This window comes from Varanus komodoensis, unplaced genomic scaffold (genome assembly GCF_004798865.1).
Source record: "Varanus komodoensis strain SLA01 unplaced genomic scaffold, ASM479886v1 scaffold1, whole genome shotgun sequence".
Classification (NCBI taxonomy): domain Eukaryota; kingdom Metazoa; phylum Chordata; class Lepidosauria; order Squamata; family Varanidae; genus Varanus; species Varanus komodoensis.
The window spans coordinates 114,355,638-114,378,399 of record NW_025335268.1 but is presented as its reverse complement, the minus strand read 5'-3'; the positions used below and the strand labels follow the sequence as shown (position 1 = coordinate 114,378,399).

Here is a 22,762-nt window from a genome sequence, read left to right as displayed (position 1 = left end):
TTCTCAAATTGCCAGATCTCCTCCAAAGATCATGAAAGGTTGCCCATTTTTGTTAGGGGAACAAATGCAGGGTCCACCTCAAATAATCTGTATCTACAGTAAAACCAACAAAAATGCTGCCATATTAAGATCTCTGATTTTCCAAGGTGAAAATGCTGAAATCACAGCTGAAATAGCCGATACCTACAATCCTACAAAATAAGGGTACTGCCTTGTTACAAGTTACTATTTTTATCAGTAATTTCAGTTACCAATTATTTATCTGAAGATGAATACATCTCTATACTCTGACCACTCAAGACACCCAGAAGCATCAATCCTACTTTTATTAAGTCAACAGGTATGGTATGCAAGTGTATCTCATAGAGCAAGACGTAACCAATCATAAGATGCAGTACCTGTCCAACAGAAAGACAATGCATATTCACAATAAACATACCTTTGATCCTTGGGGATTTACCTCAGAAAGGCTTGTGCTCTTTTCTTTTACTCAATATTTCTGCCAGTCTTTTGATACAAGTTGAACTTACATGCTCAAACTTTAAAAGTCAATCAATTCATATTCAACATTAGCCCATTTTAAGAGAAGCCTCACTCCTAAACACTGTGGTGCAACAGAAGGATAAGCAAGCATGAGAAAATGAAATAAAGTCAAATTCATTTAATAGCTAATACTAGAAGTATGCAAAAGGATACCCACTGCTGATAACGGATTCACAAGGGGCCCATACCCTGGCAAATTATTTAGCAGCTTGTAAGCCAGAAACTAAATAAGATGCCTTACATTAGAAAAAATCATGCCAACCTTTTATGACATTTTATAAAAGAGCATGAAAATAAATCTTTATTTTGTCAACATATGCACCAGTATCAGAGGAAGTTTTTCACAGCTTGACACAAATCAAGTACATAGCTATTAAAAGAACAGCAAAGGAGCCATTGTTAGGTCTTTCTAAACCTGTTTTATGATACATATGTGCTATGGGATGAAGGAACTGTGTCAAGTATTAAACTGGCATTATGGAGGACATGTTTTCAGGAACACTAAAGCCAAAAGGGCTAAGGTCCAAAGAAGAAAGAGTCACTATTGTTCTGGAAAGGGGGAGTATAAGGAAGGGAAATAGGAGGAGCAGCACAGAAGTATTCAGGAGGCATGTCCTTGGGGACCAGAATACTTGCACGGTGGTTATGTGAAATGTTTTTTAAGGATACAGACAGCATCTATTATCTTCCAACATATGCTATGAGATGACAGGGCAGGGAACAAAACAAATCCATACTGAGAACATATGCACCTGTTGACCCCAAAAAATGACTACCTCCAAAGATCAGAGATCTTAAAACAAAGCACCAAGGAACTCTGACAAAATGCTTAGCATCTTAAAAACAACCTTTGGGGCAAAATCAATTTGATACACTTAAAAATCTGCTTCTTTCTTCCTGACTACAATGCTGAAGAGCTGAATGTACCAGAAGTCTAAAAGAGTAACCTTTGCTTATGTAAACAAATGTTGAAAACATTCAGATTATGAAAGTCAGCTGAATACTGCAAGCAAGGAATTTACTATTCAGTCATCCAATACTTTGCCCACTCTGTACAGATTTTAAAAAAATAGGGCATCACTGTAGTTTTCTACCTCATTAAGGAACCCAAAATGCTACAAGCTGCTCAAAATGTAAAAACCTTACATAAATGAATATTCCTGTTCTAGCATCCTAATGAATGTCGCAGACAAAAAAACCCCTAAGTAGTCCTTTTTATTATTTGCTCAAGTCCGTGTTTTGAAAGTGGTAACATTCCTGTTCACAGGGATTACACTACTGAGAAAATTCTAGAGTGGAAAGGAGAATTTCTTACAATCAACCTATGAAAATAAAACATTCACTTGTCAGCTAGCAGAGATCAGAAGCTGAAGCAACAGAGCAAAATCCACATTTCAATTAAGTGGTGAAGTTTGGTTTATGTCCCACGGAGACCACAGTTGTCCAGTTTTGATGCTCTTTTGTTCTCCAACTTACATAAGTCAAACAATCCTCCTCCCAAGTAGTAAAAAGTGCCCTTTGGTTTCTTCTTTAGAACCATGGTTGCAGATAATTGAACAATGTTTGAATGCATCCAATTCAGGTGGCATTTTTGTGTAGATACACTGCACTGCCAGACAAGTAGCAAATGTAGTTTGAACCAACTGTATTAAGAAACAGAGGCCATTCCCTGCCCACCTCCCATGTCTTGAAAAGAAAAGTTGCTCCAGGCTACAAGATATTTTTGGTAGCGACAATATTATCAAATTTAAACAAAGTTTACAGAACAGACAAAAGGAAGGGACTAAGATTAAAAGGGTGAATACGGGAGGTGTAACTTTTTTTTTTAAATGACTTAGACCAATTATCCAAAACAGAGCTGCTGGATTCACAAGTAGGTATTGAGAATATAAACCAATGTGCTTCAACTATTTTTCAAGTATCTGATATTAATTTGTATAAAGATTTTGAATACACAAACTACCAAAGATAGAAGAAACTGGACTTTTCCAAATTTGACTTTAAGTATTAAAAACTCAAAATACTCCAGAAGTTAGTATTCCACACAGTACTAACAATTTTCCAAATTATTTTTGTACATATCCCAGCTGACCATGGACTGAAAACAATCTGCTAAGCAGTATTAGAAGAAAGATAGTGTGCAAGTTAAAATTGTTTGTAGTTCAGGGAAAACACATCTAAAACCCTATTAAAAATGAAGTGAAAGCTTTAACTGGTACACACTGTTCACACCTATATTTCAAGTTTGGAAACGCATATTTTCAAGCAGCAATACAAAAAAAGTATCCATGAAGAATGCATAATTTCAAAAAAAAAAATGAAAACACCCCTGCTACCATTACATTTCTAAATACAAAACTGACTACTATATTGTTGCTCCTGTGTAGCAAGAGAAGTTCATTTTCAAAACAGGTAAAATTCAGTCTTCAAGGTGTGAATGGTATGAATGAGAGTCCCCTTTTTAATTTCTTAAGTTGTTTTTAGGATCCTTAAGCATGCAAGCCTTGTAGAAGAGGACCCAACAAGAGGCAAAGGGTTGGCTTAGGGCATCCAGTTTAGGACAGAGCTGGAAAAGCTTCTGGATCATCAACGTCAGGAGCAGAAGCACTTGACTGAAAGAAAAATAGTTTATGAATTATTTGGAGAGTTGACGTGTATATCAATTTTCATCTGTGTCATTACATAAGATTGTAACACATTTGTATTCAATGAATGCATACAAGGTACATGCCAAGGTTAAGAAAATGTAAAGAATTTTGACAAAGGCTATTAGCCCTGCACATGCCACTGCTCTCTACTGTGGAAATTATCAGGTGATAAGTTTCTCATAAGTTGCCTATGTATCAGCAGTTATGCAGATTTATTAAATACAGAGGATACCTGCCAGATAAACAAAACTACCTGCTTAGCTTCTAAAAACAGTAGGATGATAGAAGTTTGCACACAGTACAGTAGTACTTTCCTCTTGGTGGTGTCCACCTGTGCAATGTCCTTCTTCAAGCAGGTTTGCTCATTTTGGTATAAAGAGTGGTTACATGTTCAGAGATTTACAGTTTGGCAAGCAGCAAACTATGGACATACGAAACTAAAGTGGAGAGACTTTTTTTTTTTTTTTTTGAAAAAGTGGAGAGACTTTTTCTGAGGTTCTCAGTCCTGTGAATACAGTACATGACATTGTCCAGTTTATGCAGAGAGGCAATGCATATAACAGGGGTGGCCAAACCAAGGCTCAGGAACCGCATGTAGTCGAGTTTATTTTGCAGCTCGCTGCCTGGGGTGCCCACTTGCATCCCACCACCCCCTGGGCACCTACTTGTGACTTTCAAACATCTGACATTTACCATATGTGGCTCTTCACTGAGCAAGTTGGGCCACCTGCCTTTTAAGCTCAGAAAATTCATCCCACTGCTACCATGTTGAGTATGAATACTAAACACTGTCTGGTCAGGTCCACTGTATTAACTTCTATATATTTAATATGAGAAGATCTAAAAAATTCCAAAGGACATAAAAAATTAACAAATCACAAACCTGGTTGGGTGTGTGGATCACATCAAACTCCTTAACCAACTAGAATGAAGCATGGTGAAACAAAATTAGTGTGGATCCACACATTTGTAATCAGCAAGCTCACAAATTGAAATCAGAAACCTAGCTTTAAAAAGAACTGCTTCCAGCAAGATTGTTAACGATAGATCGGTAGATCGGTAGATAGATCTTTTCCAAAAAAAAAAATAAATCCCGGAACTGAATTAATAGTGAAAAACTACACTATTTCCCCCATAAAGCATATGCAAAACAAGTTAAATATTCCTGTTTGTGACATGGAAAACTGTAACACTCCTTGAGATACAAATTTCTATTTAGGAACTGTGTTATCTTGAGCACAGCTAAGACAAGAAATACCACATTCATGAACTAGGTTATGTTTTGAAAGTGAGATAGACATAATTTAGTTTTACCCACCTGTGAGACAACCAGTGTATACAACATTCAATTAAATCATGGGTATTTTGCCTTTTAGAATACCCAGAGAGTTTTAGCTGTTGAGTGGTATAAAAATTAAATAAATAAAATTTATGTCAAGAAAACAGCAGCTTGAATTTAAACTTCTGTAAGGCTTTTTCTGCTCTTCCAAGAGGGCTTTTCTGCCTTCTCATTTTAGATGCAGCACTGTGTTTAAGTACAGTATTCCCAAAATTCCCAAAGCTTAGGAACAGTGTATCCATAGAACAGCATCTAATTTAACTTCTAATCTGCCCAATGGCTGAAGTTCTTTGGGCAGTTTACAAAAATCCATTAAAACATTCTAACATGTACCACAGTATAAAAACTTTAGGAAAACTGTCATACAAAAAAAATTAAAAACACATAGAATTCCAATTGATTCAGCAAGTTGGTGCTAGGAAGGCCTCAGTGGAGAGCTCATTCCATATCTGGAATGAGCACGGATGCTTGCAGCAGAGAGAAGGAATCGGAAACACCTTGAAGTTCTTGCAGAACATTCTGCTCACACACAAAGGAGTTAGATTCAAGCATCTTTCAACTTTCAATCTTGCGACAACAAACAATATTAAAAACATTATTACTAAATAAGCAGCTTCTATACATTAGTTTCTTGCTCTTCTAATTTCAACCCCTGCCCTTTTTTTCTTTTTGTTCTACCCAACAAACATACGAAGAACTCTTTTGTTTCAGCAAAACCAATGATTACCTTGTCAGTTCTGCTTCCACGGCTAGCCCTTCCACCACGCCCACGTCCTCCTCTTCCACCTCTACCACCACGCCCAGGACGACCAAGATCACCAAAATTGATCTCCAGTTGGGATGTGATATCATTTGCTGGCTTGCGGAAATGATGATCTATTCCAGAGTCTTCAGCATGAGGCTAAATAAACGCAAGCCAGGATCAAAAAGCACAACAGGATCAATTAACACCATTTAAATATATTTTCATTAAGTAACAACATGAACTCAAGGAAAACGAGTACTACAGTATTCAGCCAACATTCCTTTTGCACGAAATAATGTTGAAAAGCTACAACAACAGGTCCCACCCCCAATGAGTCCAGCAAGCAGGACTGTCAGAGAAAGAATAGAATGAAGTACAAGCGCACCTTTCAAACCCAAGGAACTAGGGTGCTTCAAGATTGAGAATATATATCTTTGACCATTTCTCTACATATGTGTGAGCACACATGCACACAGTTAGTAATACTGTCAACACCAGTTCAATGTATCACTGATTACTGTGTGGCTATGTGGTGTTTTGGGGGTGTGCAGGTGTCTGTTATGCTTGTCTCCCCCTTTATTCTTTATATGTGTTTGTGGTTCTACTCTTGTTATATATTCTCAGCAGTTTTTCACTGAAGCTAACTGTAAGCACTAGACAGCTCATTTTAATAAACACAGGAAGTATGTGAATACTCAATATATAAAGCTTTAGTATTCATATATAAATAAAAAATTTAACAGAGCAACACAGCTATATAAATATAGCTGAAATATGTACAAACACTGCAATTTTAGAGATGGGGTGGTAGAGACCACACCACCTCTAAAATGTGTCAGAGGCCCACCCCCATCAGCATCTTACACAATTCCATTCTCTACCACCTCTGACTTTTCCGGCTTTGCAAAAAGTGGGCATGCTTATAATTCTCATATATTCTTTTGAATACAGTAAAGCCAAAACAAAAGAAATTACATGCTACAGGATGGAACCTCTATAATCTTATTTGTCATATTTCATTTGATCCTTAAAATAGATACTTATGTTTTCTATCTTGCTGAACCCCAACATTCAGAGAAGTTTCAAAGTACATAATCAATGGGCAATAAACCAGATACATAAAACTAGGTTCACTATGAACGCCTATAAGCCTATTTATCAAAATTAAACTTAGTAGTATAACAAGTTCTCTAAAATAGTTTTAATTGGGATCAGTTATTTGAATGGAGCAGTTGAATATTCAGACATTTCTTACATTTTGCACATCGTAAAACTATAGCACACTAGTTTAACTTCAAAAATAATTTTGATAATTATATCATAACACATTGTACCTATTCAAAATCAGAAATGCACAAAGACATTTCAAACCCAATCTTAAGAAACACTTAACACATTCCTGTATTGGTACAACACTAGTAGGACCTGCACTTTTCATTTCACCTTTATATTAAAAATAGTGCTCAAGGCAGCTGCTTCCAAGAACAACAGTGAGATAAAATACGATAGTACAATTAAAACGGAAAACAAATCAATTAAATACACATTAATATATCAATCAGAGTGAAGTGCCCCTTCAGGATTTCAGCCACTCGCAGTTCAGTCCTCCCAACATTTTCTGTTTTCTCTACTGTCACTCATTCAACTTTTGATAGCCAATGAAGACATTTAATCTTCACTGAGATTTTGTGGGAGACCCTCGTAAGGTGTTGTGTTGTGGGGGCAAACCCCAGAGCAGAATATGATTAACCTCAAAGAAGTGGAAAGAAATAAACCTGCAGTAAACAAAGATTTGCTTTGCAAGTTATGCAGCTATTGCATAATAGTAAGGATACTTCAGTTGGTGCAGAATAGAGCTGCCAGGTTGCTGACAGGGACTGGACGTTGTTCTCATATAACCCCAGTTCTCCGTCAGCTCCACTGGCTCCCGATTGAAGTCCGGGCCCAATTCAAGGTGTTGGTTATGACCTATAAAGCCCTAAATGGCTTGGGACCTGGATATCTAAAGGAACGCTTGCGTCCATATATGCCCTCCCGCCCCTTGAGATCAGCAACAGATGCCCTTCTCTGGGAACCCTCTGTGAATGATATTAGGAGGGTGAGTACCCGGAGGAGGGCTTTCTCTGCAGTGGTGCCCCATCTATGGAATGCACTCCCCAGAGAGGTCCGCCTGGCGCCGTCATTATTTGTTTTTCGGCACCAGGCTAAGACCTTTTTATTTAAAACTTATTTTTTTAAATTATTTGTATTTATAGGATTTTAAATATTTAGCTGAGATGCACCAGGGTTTTTTTAAATAAATAAATAACAATTAAAAATTATGTATTTTGTTTTTGTTGTGAGCCGCCCCAAGGCTTCGTTGCGATGGGGCGGCATAAAAATGTTTTAAATAAATAAATAAATTGTACCTGGATAACTACCATGTTGAAGCATATTGGGATGCAGTGTGAAAAAGATCCTTCTTAAAACAAACAAAAAAATGAAAACAAAAAAACCACCTCCACTATGCATAATGTATTACAGAGTTAATAGAAGTACTGCTTAATGTAACAAAGCAGGCACAGATGAATAAACAGGGACAAGAGTAATTTGCCTGGCCAGCAGGCTTATTAGCTACAAATTCACTAATGAGTTCACAATCACAAGTTACACCCCTCATTTATATTGTCAATAACCAGTGGGTTTCTTAAAACTTCTCAAATTGAGTCTTTTGCTGTTCCTCATTCACTAAATAGCTCATAAATAAAAGGTAGATACCTCGTTTGGTTCCAACTGACTCCCCTGCATCTCCGTCATCCCCTTTGTCTGATACAAATTGTATGTTGACACAGGAAGACAAAAAACAAATGGAAAAAAATGAGACTTTATAAATAGAAAAGTGTTTCATAGTTACCTAATGAACTTTTAAGCTATAAGTCCCTAACAAATGGGGACAGAAAGGGTGAAGTCAACAGCAAACAGAAAACAATACTTTTAACAAGATACTTAAGGCTTTCAAGCCAATGATTTTTTTGGGCAAAGTCAACAGCAGTCAAGATTAGATTTCTTAGACCCAGTTTGCATGGCAAATTCACAATTTGCAGAAGCAAGAAGTGTGCCTCCCATGCCTCTTCAGTTCCATTTTTAATTAACATACAACTGAGTAGCTTCTTAATTAAAAGTGCAAGTGAAGAATGCATGGGAGACAGCATGCACTCACTCCCATTCATGCACTTCATGCTGACCACCTCTTAAGCATTAAGGAACTTGAAAAAAATGACCTTGGTGCAACCCTTGCATATACACAGGATTAAGCTCCACTGAACCCAGCTGGTTTTATTTCTGAATGAGAATGTAACCAATGGTGCTGCTAGAAGAAAGAGAGAACTAAGGGAAATGAAATTATTTACAATTGCAGCCTGACATATTCTCAAGGTATTTAGTTATTTTTTTTTAGCAAAGATAGCCCCCATAAATGCACCTCACCATAAAATAATGCATCAAGAAAACTGTTAGCTCAGCAGTATTAAAGTTTCAAGATGTAATGGTGAGGCAAACTACCCTCACCAAACACTGCCAAAAGTCCCCCAACTTTTAGCCCCTGGGGTTAAAAAAGACTTAATCCTGGCCCCGACAAAGAAGCGGCACTGGACCAGCACATGCTGACCCAAGACTTGGGGAAAAAGAGTCTTTATTAGACTACAACAAACACATACACACGAGGGAAAAAGTACAAATAACTTCAGCTACTCATGAGTAAGGGAAGGGAAAAAGGGAGAAAAGGATGAGGTAGTCAATTCAATACAATTTCCAGAGGTTTTCCCCCTTCAGGATCGTTTGACCATCCAGACTCTAAATCAGGGGTCCTCAAACTTTTTAACCAGGGGACCAGTTGAAAGATGCCAATGCTGGTGCCGGTGGTGTGCACGGGCCGAGGCGTGCGGGCATGCACACTGAGGCGGGGCGCACAGTGAGGTGGGTGCACGAGGCAGCAGCTTGCTTGCTTGGAGACTGTTTTCCCGAGCAAGCAAACTGCTGCCTCCACGTACGCGGGACAAGGTGGGCGGTGGAGGATGTGGGCACGACAGGTCCAAATGGGCATGGCGGGCTGGATCCGGCACCCGGGCCATAGTTTGAGGACCCATGCTCTAAAACCACAAAGACTAACTGAGCTAAAAACCTAAAAACTGCCTCACTGTGCCAAACCAGTCTCCTCAGAGTAACCATCCCGATCTCCTGGGCCTCAGCATCTGGCAAACCTCTGTCTCTCTCTAGGTGAGGCGCAAAAACTGGCCATCAGCCTTCTCTTTATTCCTTCCCCAAGCCAGCATAACCTTTTGATCCCCTGGGGGTTGCTGAAAAATCCAAGTCTTTTGCCCATCGCAGGGTGCCAGACCTGCAGAACCATTTGTTTTATTGCCCTTCTCTCTCTTTCTACATCTTGGCATCCATCCCAGGGAAGATGATATCTGACCTTGTAAATTTTCAAGCCTTCAACCCTTCTCCTCCCACTGTATGACCTTGGCGCCAAAGCGTCCCTGTCCTGACCACCTGTAGCTTCTCTGCTCTTCCCATCAGGCCAGCCAACTCCATCTTTTAACCCCTGCCATTCCTCAAGCCTCAAAAGGTCCTTTCCATCACATAGCATCTCTCACATGCCCATATTTTTGACATTTGCCTGGACAAACATTTCCATCTGGGAAAAATGTGGCTTTAAAGGGGAAATATTTGTTTAAACCCAATGTCTTGTTCCAAGCATCGCTTTATTAGCACTAACTTTATTTACTTTCAAGTTTTTAATGGGAAGCTACTACAGTTGAATGGACTACTTCATATACATTAGCATTTTTTCCTTGAGACCGTTTTAATTCTTTAATGAGGTGAAACAGTGCATGTTTAACTACCCATATGAAGTAAGAATCCTACAACACACACTATTTCCACAGAGTTGAACTGGTTTTAAAAGTCAGACTTTACATTAATTGTGGTTGTAATCCACATACCACTGGGAAATATCCTACTGAATGCAATTAAGTTGGAATACATCCTGAATGCCAAAGCCCCACATACCAATATCAGACATATTTCTAAGCTTCCATCTTCAACTGCAAATGTTAGAAATGTGTGCTAACATTTTTGGCATTTGCATGATAAAATCTGATGTAAGAAATAAACATGGCGAGAATAACCAAAAGCATAACCCAACCCCTAAACAAAACACAAAGCTAAGACAATCCCAAAATTGCCTCTTACCTCCTCACTCTTTGACTTATGAAGAACAAAACCTTTTTTCCACTGTCCATCTGCACCTTCATTTGGTTTACGGATGTTGAACTCAACTTTTGCACGATCCTTATTCTGAATAGCTTTCCATTCATCTAGAGTCATTTCCTTAGGACCTTCTTCCTTGACTTCTTCTACTTCATTCTCTCTACAATAAGTTTACAGTGATGGCTACTCATTTCACATTTTTTCTGCGAGTAATACATTCAGAATGGTGCAGTCTGAACACAGGAACAAGTAGGAAGGCCACCTAATTTATTCTTAACAAAAAAGCTTTATTTTAAATCATGAATTCTAATTCAACAAAATGTCCTGCTCAAAATCCCTTGAACACAAATGCTTTAGAATCACACCTATCTTCCAATTCCAAGGCTTCAGAATTAAGTATCTGGATTGCAGGTAACACTGATGTACTAATTAAGCAATGGTCTGTTGCCCTGTTCATGGTTTATTCTTATTCCCCAGGTTGTTTCCTTCCTCCTTTGTCTGCTCCTTATATCCTTACTGTCTTTTAGAACTAACACTCAAAGAGGTTAGGTTCTTGACTTAATCACTGCCTGCATAGTTTGGTGGAAAAAAATCACAATTCTGGGTTTCACATGACAACCTATGGTTTAAACAACCCACAGTTCACAGTGGCAAAGTTTAGATGTCATGGGATCACAGACTATGATGTCCAAGGGCACTGTATCAAATATGTAACTCCATCTCTTGAGGATTGCATCATGTGAACCCAACAAGCATAGGCTACACAGCAAATTAAACAACTCTTGCGCAGTCCTGAAGCAGACTATGGGATATGAGAGGGTTCTTTAACCTTGCATAACTGACCCTTACTGGGTTAGTATCCCCAAAACAGGGGTTGAATATTCAACACAGTGGACTCAAGTTACACACGCAAACCCTGCTCCATGGGCTGATGCATCATGTGAACAGCTCCAAACCAACATGAAACCATAGGCTGAGTTGTTTATGCTTAAAAATCTAACTTGCCTCTAACAATATCTCATGATTCATAGAATCATAGAATGGAATCATAGAAGAGCTGGAAGGGGCCATCAAGGCCATTGAGTCCACCCCCCTACTGTTGCAGGACACTATGTTCCCACTCAGATGGCTGTCCAGGTTCTTTTTGAATGTCTCCAGTGTGGCTACATTATGGCTAATTAAACCATAGCTTGTCTTTATGTGACAATCAGATGAAGGCATAACATATGGCTCCTTAACAATTGCATTTTAATCCATAAGTATGGAATATATTGCTGCCAACCAATTTTAATAATGGCCATTATTAATAATGCTTATTTCACTTCAGAAGAAAAAATTAGAGGAATGTATTCAAATTAGATCAAGAATGAAAAATTGCTGCAACAGAACATGTTGGAAACCTTCTACATAGTGATCAGAGGTTTTCAAATACATCAATGCCATGATTGAGATATATCATGCTATTTGTTTTAACATACATGATGATATAGTAACATGCTACAAACTAAACTTGTTTTCTTGTTTTAAATGAGATCCTAATTTATATAAAGTCACAAAAATGCAACTATGGCCAAAAAAAAAAAAAAAAAAAAAACCTTGAAAAAAACAAATGAGCCAAGTTCATATATCTGGCACACCAAGTATGGCATACAAGGGTGTGTTCCAGCATATTATGTCAGAACAGCTAGCTGGGCAAGACTCTTCTTGACTGGGCATGCGCTTCCATTTTGAAAGGCCAAGACAGCAAGTGGGGAAGACTTGTTTGCACCAACCCACATGGTTCCACAGCAGCCTGCTTCTAGCACAACCCACACCCAAGATTTCTTACCAGTTCACAGCTTTGCTACAAGAGAGTGAAAAGGCAATTGTAATCTCTTGGGTATCCAACATAAATTCACAATTTTCACCAATTACAATTCAAAACCAGAGCTTCTCTCCTAAATTTAATTTTCACAAGTTTTAAGTCAGAAAAAATTAAGATTCAATTAAATTTGAATTAAACTCTAGTGTTAATCAGCCCGCCATGTAACAAGATAAATCAGCACATTACAGGTTATTTTTCTTTAAATGCTTTGTAACTACTACACCCCAATTTTAAAAAGCCTTTGTACATTGCACATGTACTATCTAAGTTATCAAGAACTTAACTTATCCTAAGTGATAAAAGAATGCTGGGGCAATACAATACGTACTTATTCTCTGAATCAGCAGGTGGATGCTCCTCTCCCTCTGGTGTTTCCTCCGTTGCATTTGATTGATCCAAGTCACTGAAATTAAGTAGTTTTATTTGCATATAATGTATAACCAACAGTCTTTGAGTTCAAAATTAGAAGAAAACATGTAGCATAACCAAACAGAATTTTCAATTTCTTCAACCTAGCAGATGCTTCAAGCTTCCTAGGAAATACATGCCCCCCCCCACTGTTAAAGAATCTTAAACCATTTCATTCAAAGCTGCCAACAATGAAGTTGGCAAACAATGAAGGCAAAAACATGGGTAGCTTTATGTGCCAATTACATTTAATACAGCCATAGCTAACCACCACAATCATAATGCCAAATGTAGACAAAGCTTTACTGCACACTACACCTTCATAAAATCTTGCTCCTTTTGGTATCTAACTCAGGATGCTGCATATTATGCCTGATACGTAAGGTTTTATTCTTTTTTCATAAGATCTTGAGAATTCAGCTTTATCTATAATTTATATTTAGTCAAAAATGCATTTCAAAACAAAATACTAACGTTAGCTCATCTTTGACAGTTCCCCAGTTGTGTGATCCGCTTCCACCACGCTTGTCCTCATGCTTTAAGCCACTGAAATGTGAATGTGAAAGAGAACTAACAAAACTGAGTTAACATAATAGTACCAGAATACAGAAATTCAAAAGCAAAATGTCAAATTATTAATCTGTTAGGAAGCAATACATTTTACAGAGCAAAAATGTGTCTAAGACTTACGATCTGTCACTTCCACTATGCCTATCAAATTCACGTTTGCCTCGGGAGTCAAAACCATCTCCTCTGCCCATTCCACGTCCTCTGCCACCACGGCTCCCTCGTCCACCTGGGCCACCACGGCCACGTACTGGACGATCAATAATGGGTCTATTGTAAATAAAAATGAGTTAGGGAATTACATTTGCCAGTGCATTTTACATGCCCTAATGAAAATAGTCTGGATGGTTCTAATATTGAAATATTTTTAGGCATCTGCCCTACCATATTTCTATCACGATACTAGCAGTTGCCCTTCTTAGATCTCTCCTACCCCATAATCTATACTGTTTTAAAATGACAATGCAACTACTTTAGAAATGCTGACATTCTTCAGGTCTATTATCTTCACAGAGCCTGACTAGTTCCAACATTATTAAAATATATGAAGAGACATGCCATTTTAAAGCAAATATTTTACGTTACTTATTATTGCATGAAATCTATTAACAGGTCATACCCAGCACCATTTTTCTTCCCTGACCAAATCTTAACATATATAATTCTTACTTATCAATGGAAAATTCTCCTCCTTCCCCTTTTTCTTCAGCAGGTTTATCAAATCTCCGTTCACGAGGAGGCCGTCTTTCCTGCCTCCTCTCACCAGGCTTGCCTTCTCCCTGTGGCTGCTGATCAGGCCTTCTGCCAATTCTCCTTATCCCTAAAACAGAACGCAATCCACATCAGTAAGTTATTCCACAAAGCAACTGCTATTCCGTAACATACAGTACTAGTATTATAACTTAGGGATAGGAATATTATAAAACTGCCTTTGCCTATGGTATATAGAGTCATTTTTTCATGTTCTATAATCTTTGGTCAAACTAACTTTGCAGATGCTTATACACCTTCAAGCTACACTCTAGAAAAGCCACACCTAAGTCCCCGAAGCATGTATTGCTGCAAAAGACAGAGTATTAAAATATTAATTGTCCTTTCACAAGCACCATGTTTTGGTGAGACTATCACATAATTTGTTCTATGTCCCCATAATTACATGCCTCCAGTTTGGAAAAGCCTGCAAAAGATTTATTGTTACTTTGGTATGTTTGCGAGATTAACCAACTAGAAAAAAGCTGGCCTAGTTCCACTCAATATTTTCACTCTACAGATTTTATAACATAGCCTTCCCCAACCCAGTGCTTCCCAGACATTTTGGACAACAACTCCCAGCATTCCTCACCATTATTTACACTGGTTGCAACTGACTGTAGTTGAAGTCCAAAACCTCTAGGGAGCACCAGGTTGGGGAAGAATGGATTGGAGAAGACTACCAGAAAAAGCAGGGACCATCCCTTCTGGCATTATGTAGGAACACTAATCAAGTCAGTCATGGTAGATGAGAACTTGTACTACAACATAATGACAAAAAGTTGAAACTAAAGCAGCAAAGAAATAGTTATCTGTGCAGCCTGTGGTAGCACTTCTTTTCAATTAACTGTACAAGAAACACTGCCGCAGCTGAGAGCAACAACCCACACTCATCCCTGTCTAGGAGCGGTCAATGGTGACTACACAGCAGCCCAGACCTCCTATCTGCCTGAGCTGAAGATATTCAGAGGCGACCTGTATCAAGGCAGCTTAGAACTTTTTTTTAAATCAGTCCCCAGTGTTTCAATGCAAATAATAAAACATAGATATATTTCTGTGTTTAAAACCGGCTTTTCCTTTAGCATCAATGGTTGCTTCAAGCATGACTTTTAACATCAACATCATATACAAAATTGAAGGATTATAAACCTACTTTACCGAAATAATACTTTGAAATGGGATCCGAATTGTGCTGAACATTAAGTCCATTCTAAATGACTTCGCACTTTTGTATCTTAAATAGTATCAGAAATAGTCCTGAAAAGTCTTGGAAAAAAGAACTCCAAATAATATTTTAAAGCAGACTAATTTTGTAAACTATTATGCATTCCATAATGTTACCATACAGTTTGGGTAAAAAATGAAAGCTACTAAGGGGTAGCTAGCAGAATGCTTGTTGTTAATTAAATCCACTACCCAAGTTTAATATTGTGCAGCTGGAATACCAGCTCTTTCTGAAACACAACTGATTTGTATTCTACAAAAACAATCAAAGGAATTGCAAGGTTAAGCTTCTGTATCAGGTTCACGTCCACTCCTTAAGTTACCTACTGTAGCCACTTTCCATCCTAACCAGTATATCCTAAACTTCTGATGCCAGGATTAGAATGTCTTCTTTTCTCATTGCTTATTAGTTGATTTTGTATATACTAGAGTGTGCTCTGGTTGTGCCTGAACAATACCATTCTGCAGCAGTTTGTTCCCTGCAATTCTAAGACAGGCAACTTTGCCCATTTCCACTACTCCAGGGTGGATAAAAATCAATGCTTTAAAAAAAAATGGAATTTTTATTTCAATTGGATTTTTAAAAATAGAGCTATTTATCATGAAATAAAGATTACTGTTTATTTATGTAGCATAAGGCTGTATAATTCATACAATGTTTAAATTTTTTGGTAAACTAATTCCATTAATTAAACAGGCATGCTCTGTCAGAGGTTTCTGTAAGTTTATTGGGCAATTTTTCTACCTAGAAGATATTACCAAAGGTGCTTGCTTTTACAGTTCTCAAAACTGAATTTGTGTCAGCAGAGATCACATGCCTCTTCTTCACAGCAAAAATGTTATAAAATATAGAGTCAATAAAAAGACCTTAATCCCATTGTTTCTTTTTGAATCTATGTATGCAGAATCAACCCTTTACCTCAAGCTTCTCAAAATTCAATGAAAAAAAGACTGCTGAGAATGGAATAGACTGCCCAAGAAGTGGAGTATGAGAAGGGAAGGGCGAGCAGTAAAAATGAAAGTGAACCCTTCTGAAGAGAAGACTCCACATGTCTTTGGATCCTTTTGTGTACAGCCTGAGGTTTATCATATTTTCCTTCCCTGGAGGAAAAAAAACTATAATGGCAGCAGGCCATAAAAGAGACCCAGTTTGGGAATATTTTAATGAAGTTCCTCTATACATATGGGTAAGGCAGGAATGCATGCAAATTATGTAGAAAACCATTATTTAAATCTAGTCCAACTGATTATATCAAATCCACCCCGCCTGAATCAATGTGCATCCTTATTCCTGAACTGCCAACTCTAAGGTAAGGTGAGAAATGGGTAGGAGCTCTGCAGAGTTATGACAGGCACTGGAGGCACTCGGAGGCCAGAGAGACTACTAATTTCTTATAAGTGCTTCTAATACAGGGAGACAGAACTCTTCTTCCACAATGTGAGAGCAGATGGGGTGGTGGTTCTTTCAAAAATTTGGCTACTATGATTATAAATCCCTGGAACTATAAAGGTAATAAAAGTGCAGTTCCCATTTTGCAATATTTCGATACACATTTTTTAAAAATTCCATCATGGAATTTTCTCTTAACGCAAATAAGAATTTATGATAGTGGGTTAAATCACAACAAAGTTAGTCTTACTTCAGTACCACCTGTGTTAGCCAAGCCTAAGTTGTTTCATTAATTTCAATCGAAAAAATGTATTACTGATGTGGCCTTATTTCAGCCAACTTTTGCTTCTGTAACACAGTTCAAAACCAAAGTATGTAATAGTCTTGTCTTTGCTATTGTGCAATCTAGGCCAAAACTAACATTAACCTGTAGTATAAAAATGCAATAGTACATTTTATGAAGTCAGATAAAACAGCTCTCTTGTTTAGTATCTCACTAGGTGGCTGAAAGGAAATCTTGTGCCACTGGAACAATACAGGTTTTAAGATCTATTCACTGCTGATAATCAGGTTAAACAGACAAAATGGTCTGTACACAACTGAATAACATGCAAGGGTCATCTAAAAGTCTGGGATACACTGCATGCCCTAGGCCCACTGGAATCTTTAACTCAATCTTTGATGAGTCAAACACTGCAGATAAGCAGGGCTATGGACTAATCAACATTTCTACAGGGATTTATATTTTACAGCTATTGTAACACTGTATCTGATCCAAAGGCAATAACCAGACAATATACAAAAATAATTCTGGCATCTTCTCTTGTCCCAAGTCTGTTCAGCAATTTGAATCTAGCAAGTAAAACAAAAAATGGGATAGAGCGAAAATGTGGTACACTGCCAAGGTTACCAGCACTATTTTACTCAGTCATTCATTCATCTATCCACTCACTCTCTCACTCACACCCATATTGTCAGGAAGGCAAACTGCAGAAGGGCACTACCAGAAGGGCTTCCTAATCTTTTGAAAGGTGGCACTGTTCTGCAAAGGAAGTTACTGCTTGTTTTTTAAAGATTTTCCTCAAAGGACAGTATAAATAGGGCACGATAATTTGCAGTCACCATTGACTTCTGCCATCCTCCAAGTTATTAGAGAATTTATGGGAAGGAAGGAGACCATGCTGGGTTTTATAGAAGGCAATCACTTGCTCAAAATGAAAGCCCTCTTTCCTTTTCCTGTATTGAGGGAAGGATTGCCATCTTTCACTGGCCAAGGAAAGGTCTCTCGCAGAAATGTCTAAATGAGCAAGTTACAACACAGCTTTCTACTTTCTGGAGTTATTTATAGCTTTTTAAATGTTTGGATCAAAGAGAGTAAGATTTTTTCTTACATTTACAACACCATTCTGTAATAAAAATAGTTCTGTAATATGATTGGACTGTAACACCAACCGAAGTAATGTTATCAGCATGAGTGGACTGCCTCAAAATCAATTCATAAAATACATGAAGGAGGTATATGCAATGAAGCTTAAAATAAAAATATCTACAACTGCTATAACATAGAATTAACATCAAACATTTCACCATAAAAACCTAAATTATTCAAGTTGTTGATGGTGCATGACATAGCTGGGCCTGGCCAAGACACTGTTGCGAAACTTTCTGCTAATTCAATGTAGCTTGCCCTGAAGTTCATGAAAGTTCATGCTTGCCTGAATAAATTAACGTCTCAAAAATATGACTCTGAAGTACAATTACCTTATATTTTTAAAAGGTTAAGTGAAGACCACAAACTTAGAGGGGTTGAATTTGAACAGTGATACGAAACTGCCAGAATTTCCATACCTTGTAAAAAGCATTCATTCAGTTTTCTAAGCTTAAGTAGCCTTTACCTCATGCGAAAATCCAAGTTCAAGAAGACACGTATTTAAAGAACAATATCCACATGTAGTCAGCAAAAGAACACTATGAGGGATCAGGCAATTTTTACTAGCTGATAATGATGACGTTATGCTCTCAGATGCTATCAGTATGTACTTCATGGTCCTAAGAAAGCTTCACAAGCTGGATCCAGGAATTTATACTGCTACTACTATAAATACTCCAAATATTTTAGAGCCTTAACTATACAGTTATAGTTAAGTTCCTGATGCAGTTTGTTTCAATATTCTTCCTTCTGCAAAATATACAAGTAGTATAAAAACCAACTAAAGTAATTTTTGATTTCAAAATGTGTTTTAATATTATGCCTCCTAGTAAAAAAGCTGTTTTGGAAAATGTGTCCTGCCTGCACATCACCAGTTTCTTTATAGAAATAGTAAACCCAGCTAACATAATAAAGTTTGAACATATTTTCATTGTTAAGAGCATTGTATTTTTCTATATTAACTATTTACATTAACACTAACTTCAGTTCACCTGTAATCAACTCTATCTGTTGTTACTTAGCCTTCACCAACAAGCAAACAGGGAATCTGCAAATATAACCTAAGGGCCAGTTACTGAGCACAGTTTACAAACCTGATTATCACTACAAATTGGAAGTTCAAAGTACATTATGTGCTTTAAGTATTTGACAGTTATGACACTTTTGCTATACCAGTTAGTGTCTAACCATAAGTATTTGCTGTAGCCATAAAGAAGCATGTTTCCATGATCAGAAATTCTGATTAACACCTAAAGCTTTTTAAAAAAAAGAATGGCACATGCTGTTTTTAACTATCTGTGAGAATGAAGATTTAAATACAATAACCATTCATCTTTACTAAATAATCTGAAGAATATACCTCCTTAGAATGTTGCTGCATTTAATGCATTGCACAAAATTTTAAAAGTATAATTTAACTGGAAACGAATATTGTTCAGTTTACATATAGAATAACATTACACATCATTGATAGACTATAACCTTACATGACTTTCAAAGTTATCTGCAAACTGCATGACAGAGTTTTCTTTGAAGAGTGCTATAATGAAATCAACATACAATACTTTAAAAATGTAACATCACATATGCAAGTACAATTTATTAAATATTTTAAAAATATCACAGCAAATATGTACTATGCTTTAATTATCGATAGGTTTTGAAATACTCCAGCTTTGATTCCCTTCCCATCCCAAATGTCACTACAGCTGTTCTGCACGCCATTCAACTTGTAAAAGGGGTGTGTGGGTGCATATTGTTGCATAGTTCTCAAAGCTGCACAACAGAATAAGTAAAAATCACTTGATATTCACATTAGAAAAGTAATGCAAACTTTTTTTTTTTTAACAAAACAGAGACCAACACATTTTTGCTTGGTTAGAAGCACGTTCCACTGAAGCCAAGCTTACTTCCTAGTAAGTATAGGATTGCTTTGTATGTCTACAATTGTAACCTAATGTTACAATTGAACTCTTTCCATGTTACCACACGAGGCTCCAAATTAGCAATTTAAAGAGCTCCATTTTGTCTCTTATATCAGACCTAGCGGGTGGTAGCAATAGTCGGAAGCCTAAGCACCAGCTAAGCAACATGCGGACAACGCACGTGGCCCAGCTATAAATTGGCTAAATACCATTAGCACCACCACGTGTCTATATTGCTTCTTCTGGTGTAAGAGATTTACAGAAATGAACCAGCAAAACCATTCTCACTGCATGCATTTTACACATTTCCACTTCAAGGTAGGAACGCGCCCATCGATACTAAACCTCCGTCCACTAATGGTCTCTCGAAAGCCACAGCATCCCGACGCAAGCCTCTTTTTTGGATCACTCCAAAAATAAACCTTGTCTGCACACTAACAGCGGGATGAATTGAAGACCCTCCCAGTTTGGCCTTACGAGCTATGCCCGTTTCTTCCCACACAGCGCCTGTCCACACGAGGCAGTTCGACTAAGGGTAAACAGAGCGAGCTCCACACCAATCAACACTCATTGAGGAAGCACAAGGAAAAGGTTCACGTCTCCTCTAGGAGTCTGTCTTTGCTCAACACTCCTTGGAGGGGATTTTTTCCGGAGGGAGAAGACTGCTCCAGCACCACGTGCTGCCCAGAAGGCGGTGGAGAGCTGCGGGGCTGGACTACAGCAGGCGCCACTTACCCCTGGAGGAAGATTCTCCGCCCGCCCAATGCAGACGCTGACCTTGTGAAGGACCCTTTTCTTCTACTCCCCCCCACAAGATCCCACCACTCACCTTCCTTTCTGAGTGGCACGGAGCCAGGCTGCCCGCCCCCATCCTCTCTTCGATCCCCGGAGCCACCAGGCCCTGAAGAGGAGGCGAAAGGCGGCAAAGGGATCTTGCGCTCCTTTTGCGATTCTCTGCGCAGTTGCTTGGCCGCACTGCCGCTCCCACCACCGGAGCCGGCCTGGCCCGAACCGCCGCCGCCGCCGCCTGAGGAGTTGGCCTGGGCCACCTGCCCGCCGCCACCTCGGTTGCCTTGGTGGCTCCCGCCGCCGCCTCCTCCGCAACTGCTGCTTTCTTTCTTGCGGCTCTCGGCCGCCTGGATCACCTCGAAGGGATCGGATTCGTCGTCCAAGAGCTGGTCAAAACGGTTCGTAACGACGCAACCGAAGCCTTCCTGCAGGTGTCCGGGCATGATGGGCGCTTCTCGGTAGGATCCTCCTCCGATGCTGCCCAGGCTCCAGGCCCACCCCCTGCGCGCTCGCTTGCTGCCCACACAAGATGGCCGGCCCCCAAAGAAACCCGCTTCTCTTCCGGCGAGAATGACATCCGGGAAACAGCAACAGTTGCCGTTAGCGCCCGGAGAGGATCACGGGAACTGGAGGCTAAACTCCTCGCCTTCCCGAGCAGCCTCTCACTTCGTAGGGAGGGACTACAACTCCCAGAGGGCACCGGGAACCAAGGAGGCGAGAAACAGGAAGAGGAAGAGGAAGAGGACTGACCTCATGCTGAAGTCTCATATCAGAGCAGCCTCTTGTCCCAGGGAACCAATTGCTGTCTTCATTTCGGAAAAATGGGACAGGTGGTTCGTTTCGTCCTCGCTCCCTCAACTTAAGTAATCTTTTTACTATAGAGTACGCCAAGGAATACTGTTCTCTGCAGCCTTGGCAGAAAACCTGAAACACCAACGCTGTCTGTAACTGTTAGTCAAGATAATTGATAGTACTTTCTTGTGATAGCTTCAGTGCACAGCGTATATTTCTTTCTTTACGGGAACATGCAACATGTTTTGTTTGTGCACTCTCAGAAATATATATTTTTATTTAGACAGCTTATATGCCGTCCCCATCGCATAAGCCTCGGGGCGGCTTACAATCATTAAAATCCCACATATAAATACAAAAAAATTAATAGAATAAATAAAATATATAAAATAGTGGAAACAGTCTGGTCAGTTTAAAATCAACAAATAAACCTTAACAATTAAAATAGTGTTTAAATAAAAAGGTCTTGGCCTGGCGCTGAAAAACAAATAATGACGGCGCCAGGCGGACCTCTCTGGGGAGCGCATTCCATAGGTTGGGCGCCACCGCAGAGAAAGCCCTCTTCCGAGTACTCACCCTCCTCATATCCTTCCTGGAGGGTTCCCGGAGAAGGGCCTCTGCTGCAGATCTCAAGGGGTGGGAGGGCATATATGGACGCAGGCGCTCCTTTAGGTAACCAGGACCTAAGCCGTTCAGGGCTTTGTAGGTGATAACCAGCACCTTGAATTGGTCCCGGACTTCAATGGGGAGCCAGTGGAGCTGATGGAGGACTGGGGTTATATGAGAACAACACCCAGTCCCCATCAGCAGCCTGGCAGTTCTATTTTGCACCAATTGAAGTATCCAGACCGTCTTCAAGGGCAGCCCCACGTAGAGCGGGTTACAGAAGTCTAATCGGGAAGTGACCAATGCGTGTGTCACTGTTGTCGGGCAGTCGTTCTCCAGGTAGGGACGCAGCTGATGGATCAGCCGAAGCTGAAGGAAAGCGCTCCTCGCCACCGCTGTCACTTGAGCTTCCAACGATAGCTCTGGGTCGAGGAGCACTCCCAAGCTGTGGACCCTGTCCTTAAGTGGGAGTGCAACCCCATTCAGAACAAGG

At 39.2% G+C, this 22,762-nt stretch overlaps 1 protein-coding gene across 2 annotated transcripts; it reads right to left on the bottom strand.

Moving 5' to 3' along the window:
* Window positions 1-307: 307 nt before the first annotated feature.
* Window positions 308-21,416, bottom strand: SERBP1 (SERPINE1 mRNA binding protein 1). 2 transcript variants are annotated; one of them, XM_044441001.1, is made up of 10 exons: window positions 20,912-21,416; window positions 14,034-14,184; window positions 13,488-13,634; window positions 13,272-13,367; window positions 12,718-12,792; window positions 10,508-10,685; window positions 8,033-8,080; window positions 5,258-5,431; window positions 4,075-4,113; window positions 308-3,155 (listed from the first exon to the last, which is right to left on the bottom strand). In XM_044441001.1, exons 1-10 carry the CDS (start codon window positions 21,312-21,314, stop codon window positions 3,099-3,101), a joined length of 1,368 nt encoding a protein of 455 aa, XP_044296936.1. In that variant the 5' UTR covers window positions 21,315-21,416; the 3' UTR covers window positions 308-3,098. The 2 variants fall into 2 exon arrangements, with proteins under 2 accessions (XP_044296936.1, XP_044296945.1); XM_044441010.1 differs by having other exon boundaries at window positions 13,272-13,343; window positions 20,912-21,415.
* Between the last annotated feature and the right edge of the window lie 1,346 nt (window positions 21,417-22,762).

Coding starts and splice junctions, on each gene's coding strand:
- SERBP1 (XM_044441001.1), bottom strand. CDS start 21,314: ATGCCCGGACACCTGCAGGAAGGCTTCGGTTGCGTCGTTACGAACCGT. Junction 13,368..13,487: donor CATAGTGGAAGTGACAGATC/GTAAGTCTTAGA, acceptor CAGTTTTGTTAG/TTCTCTTTCACATTCACATT. Junction 3,156..4,074: donor TGATCCACACACCCAACCAG/GTTTGTGATTTG, acceptor TTTTTCTTTCAG/TCAAGTGCTTCTGCTCCTGA.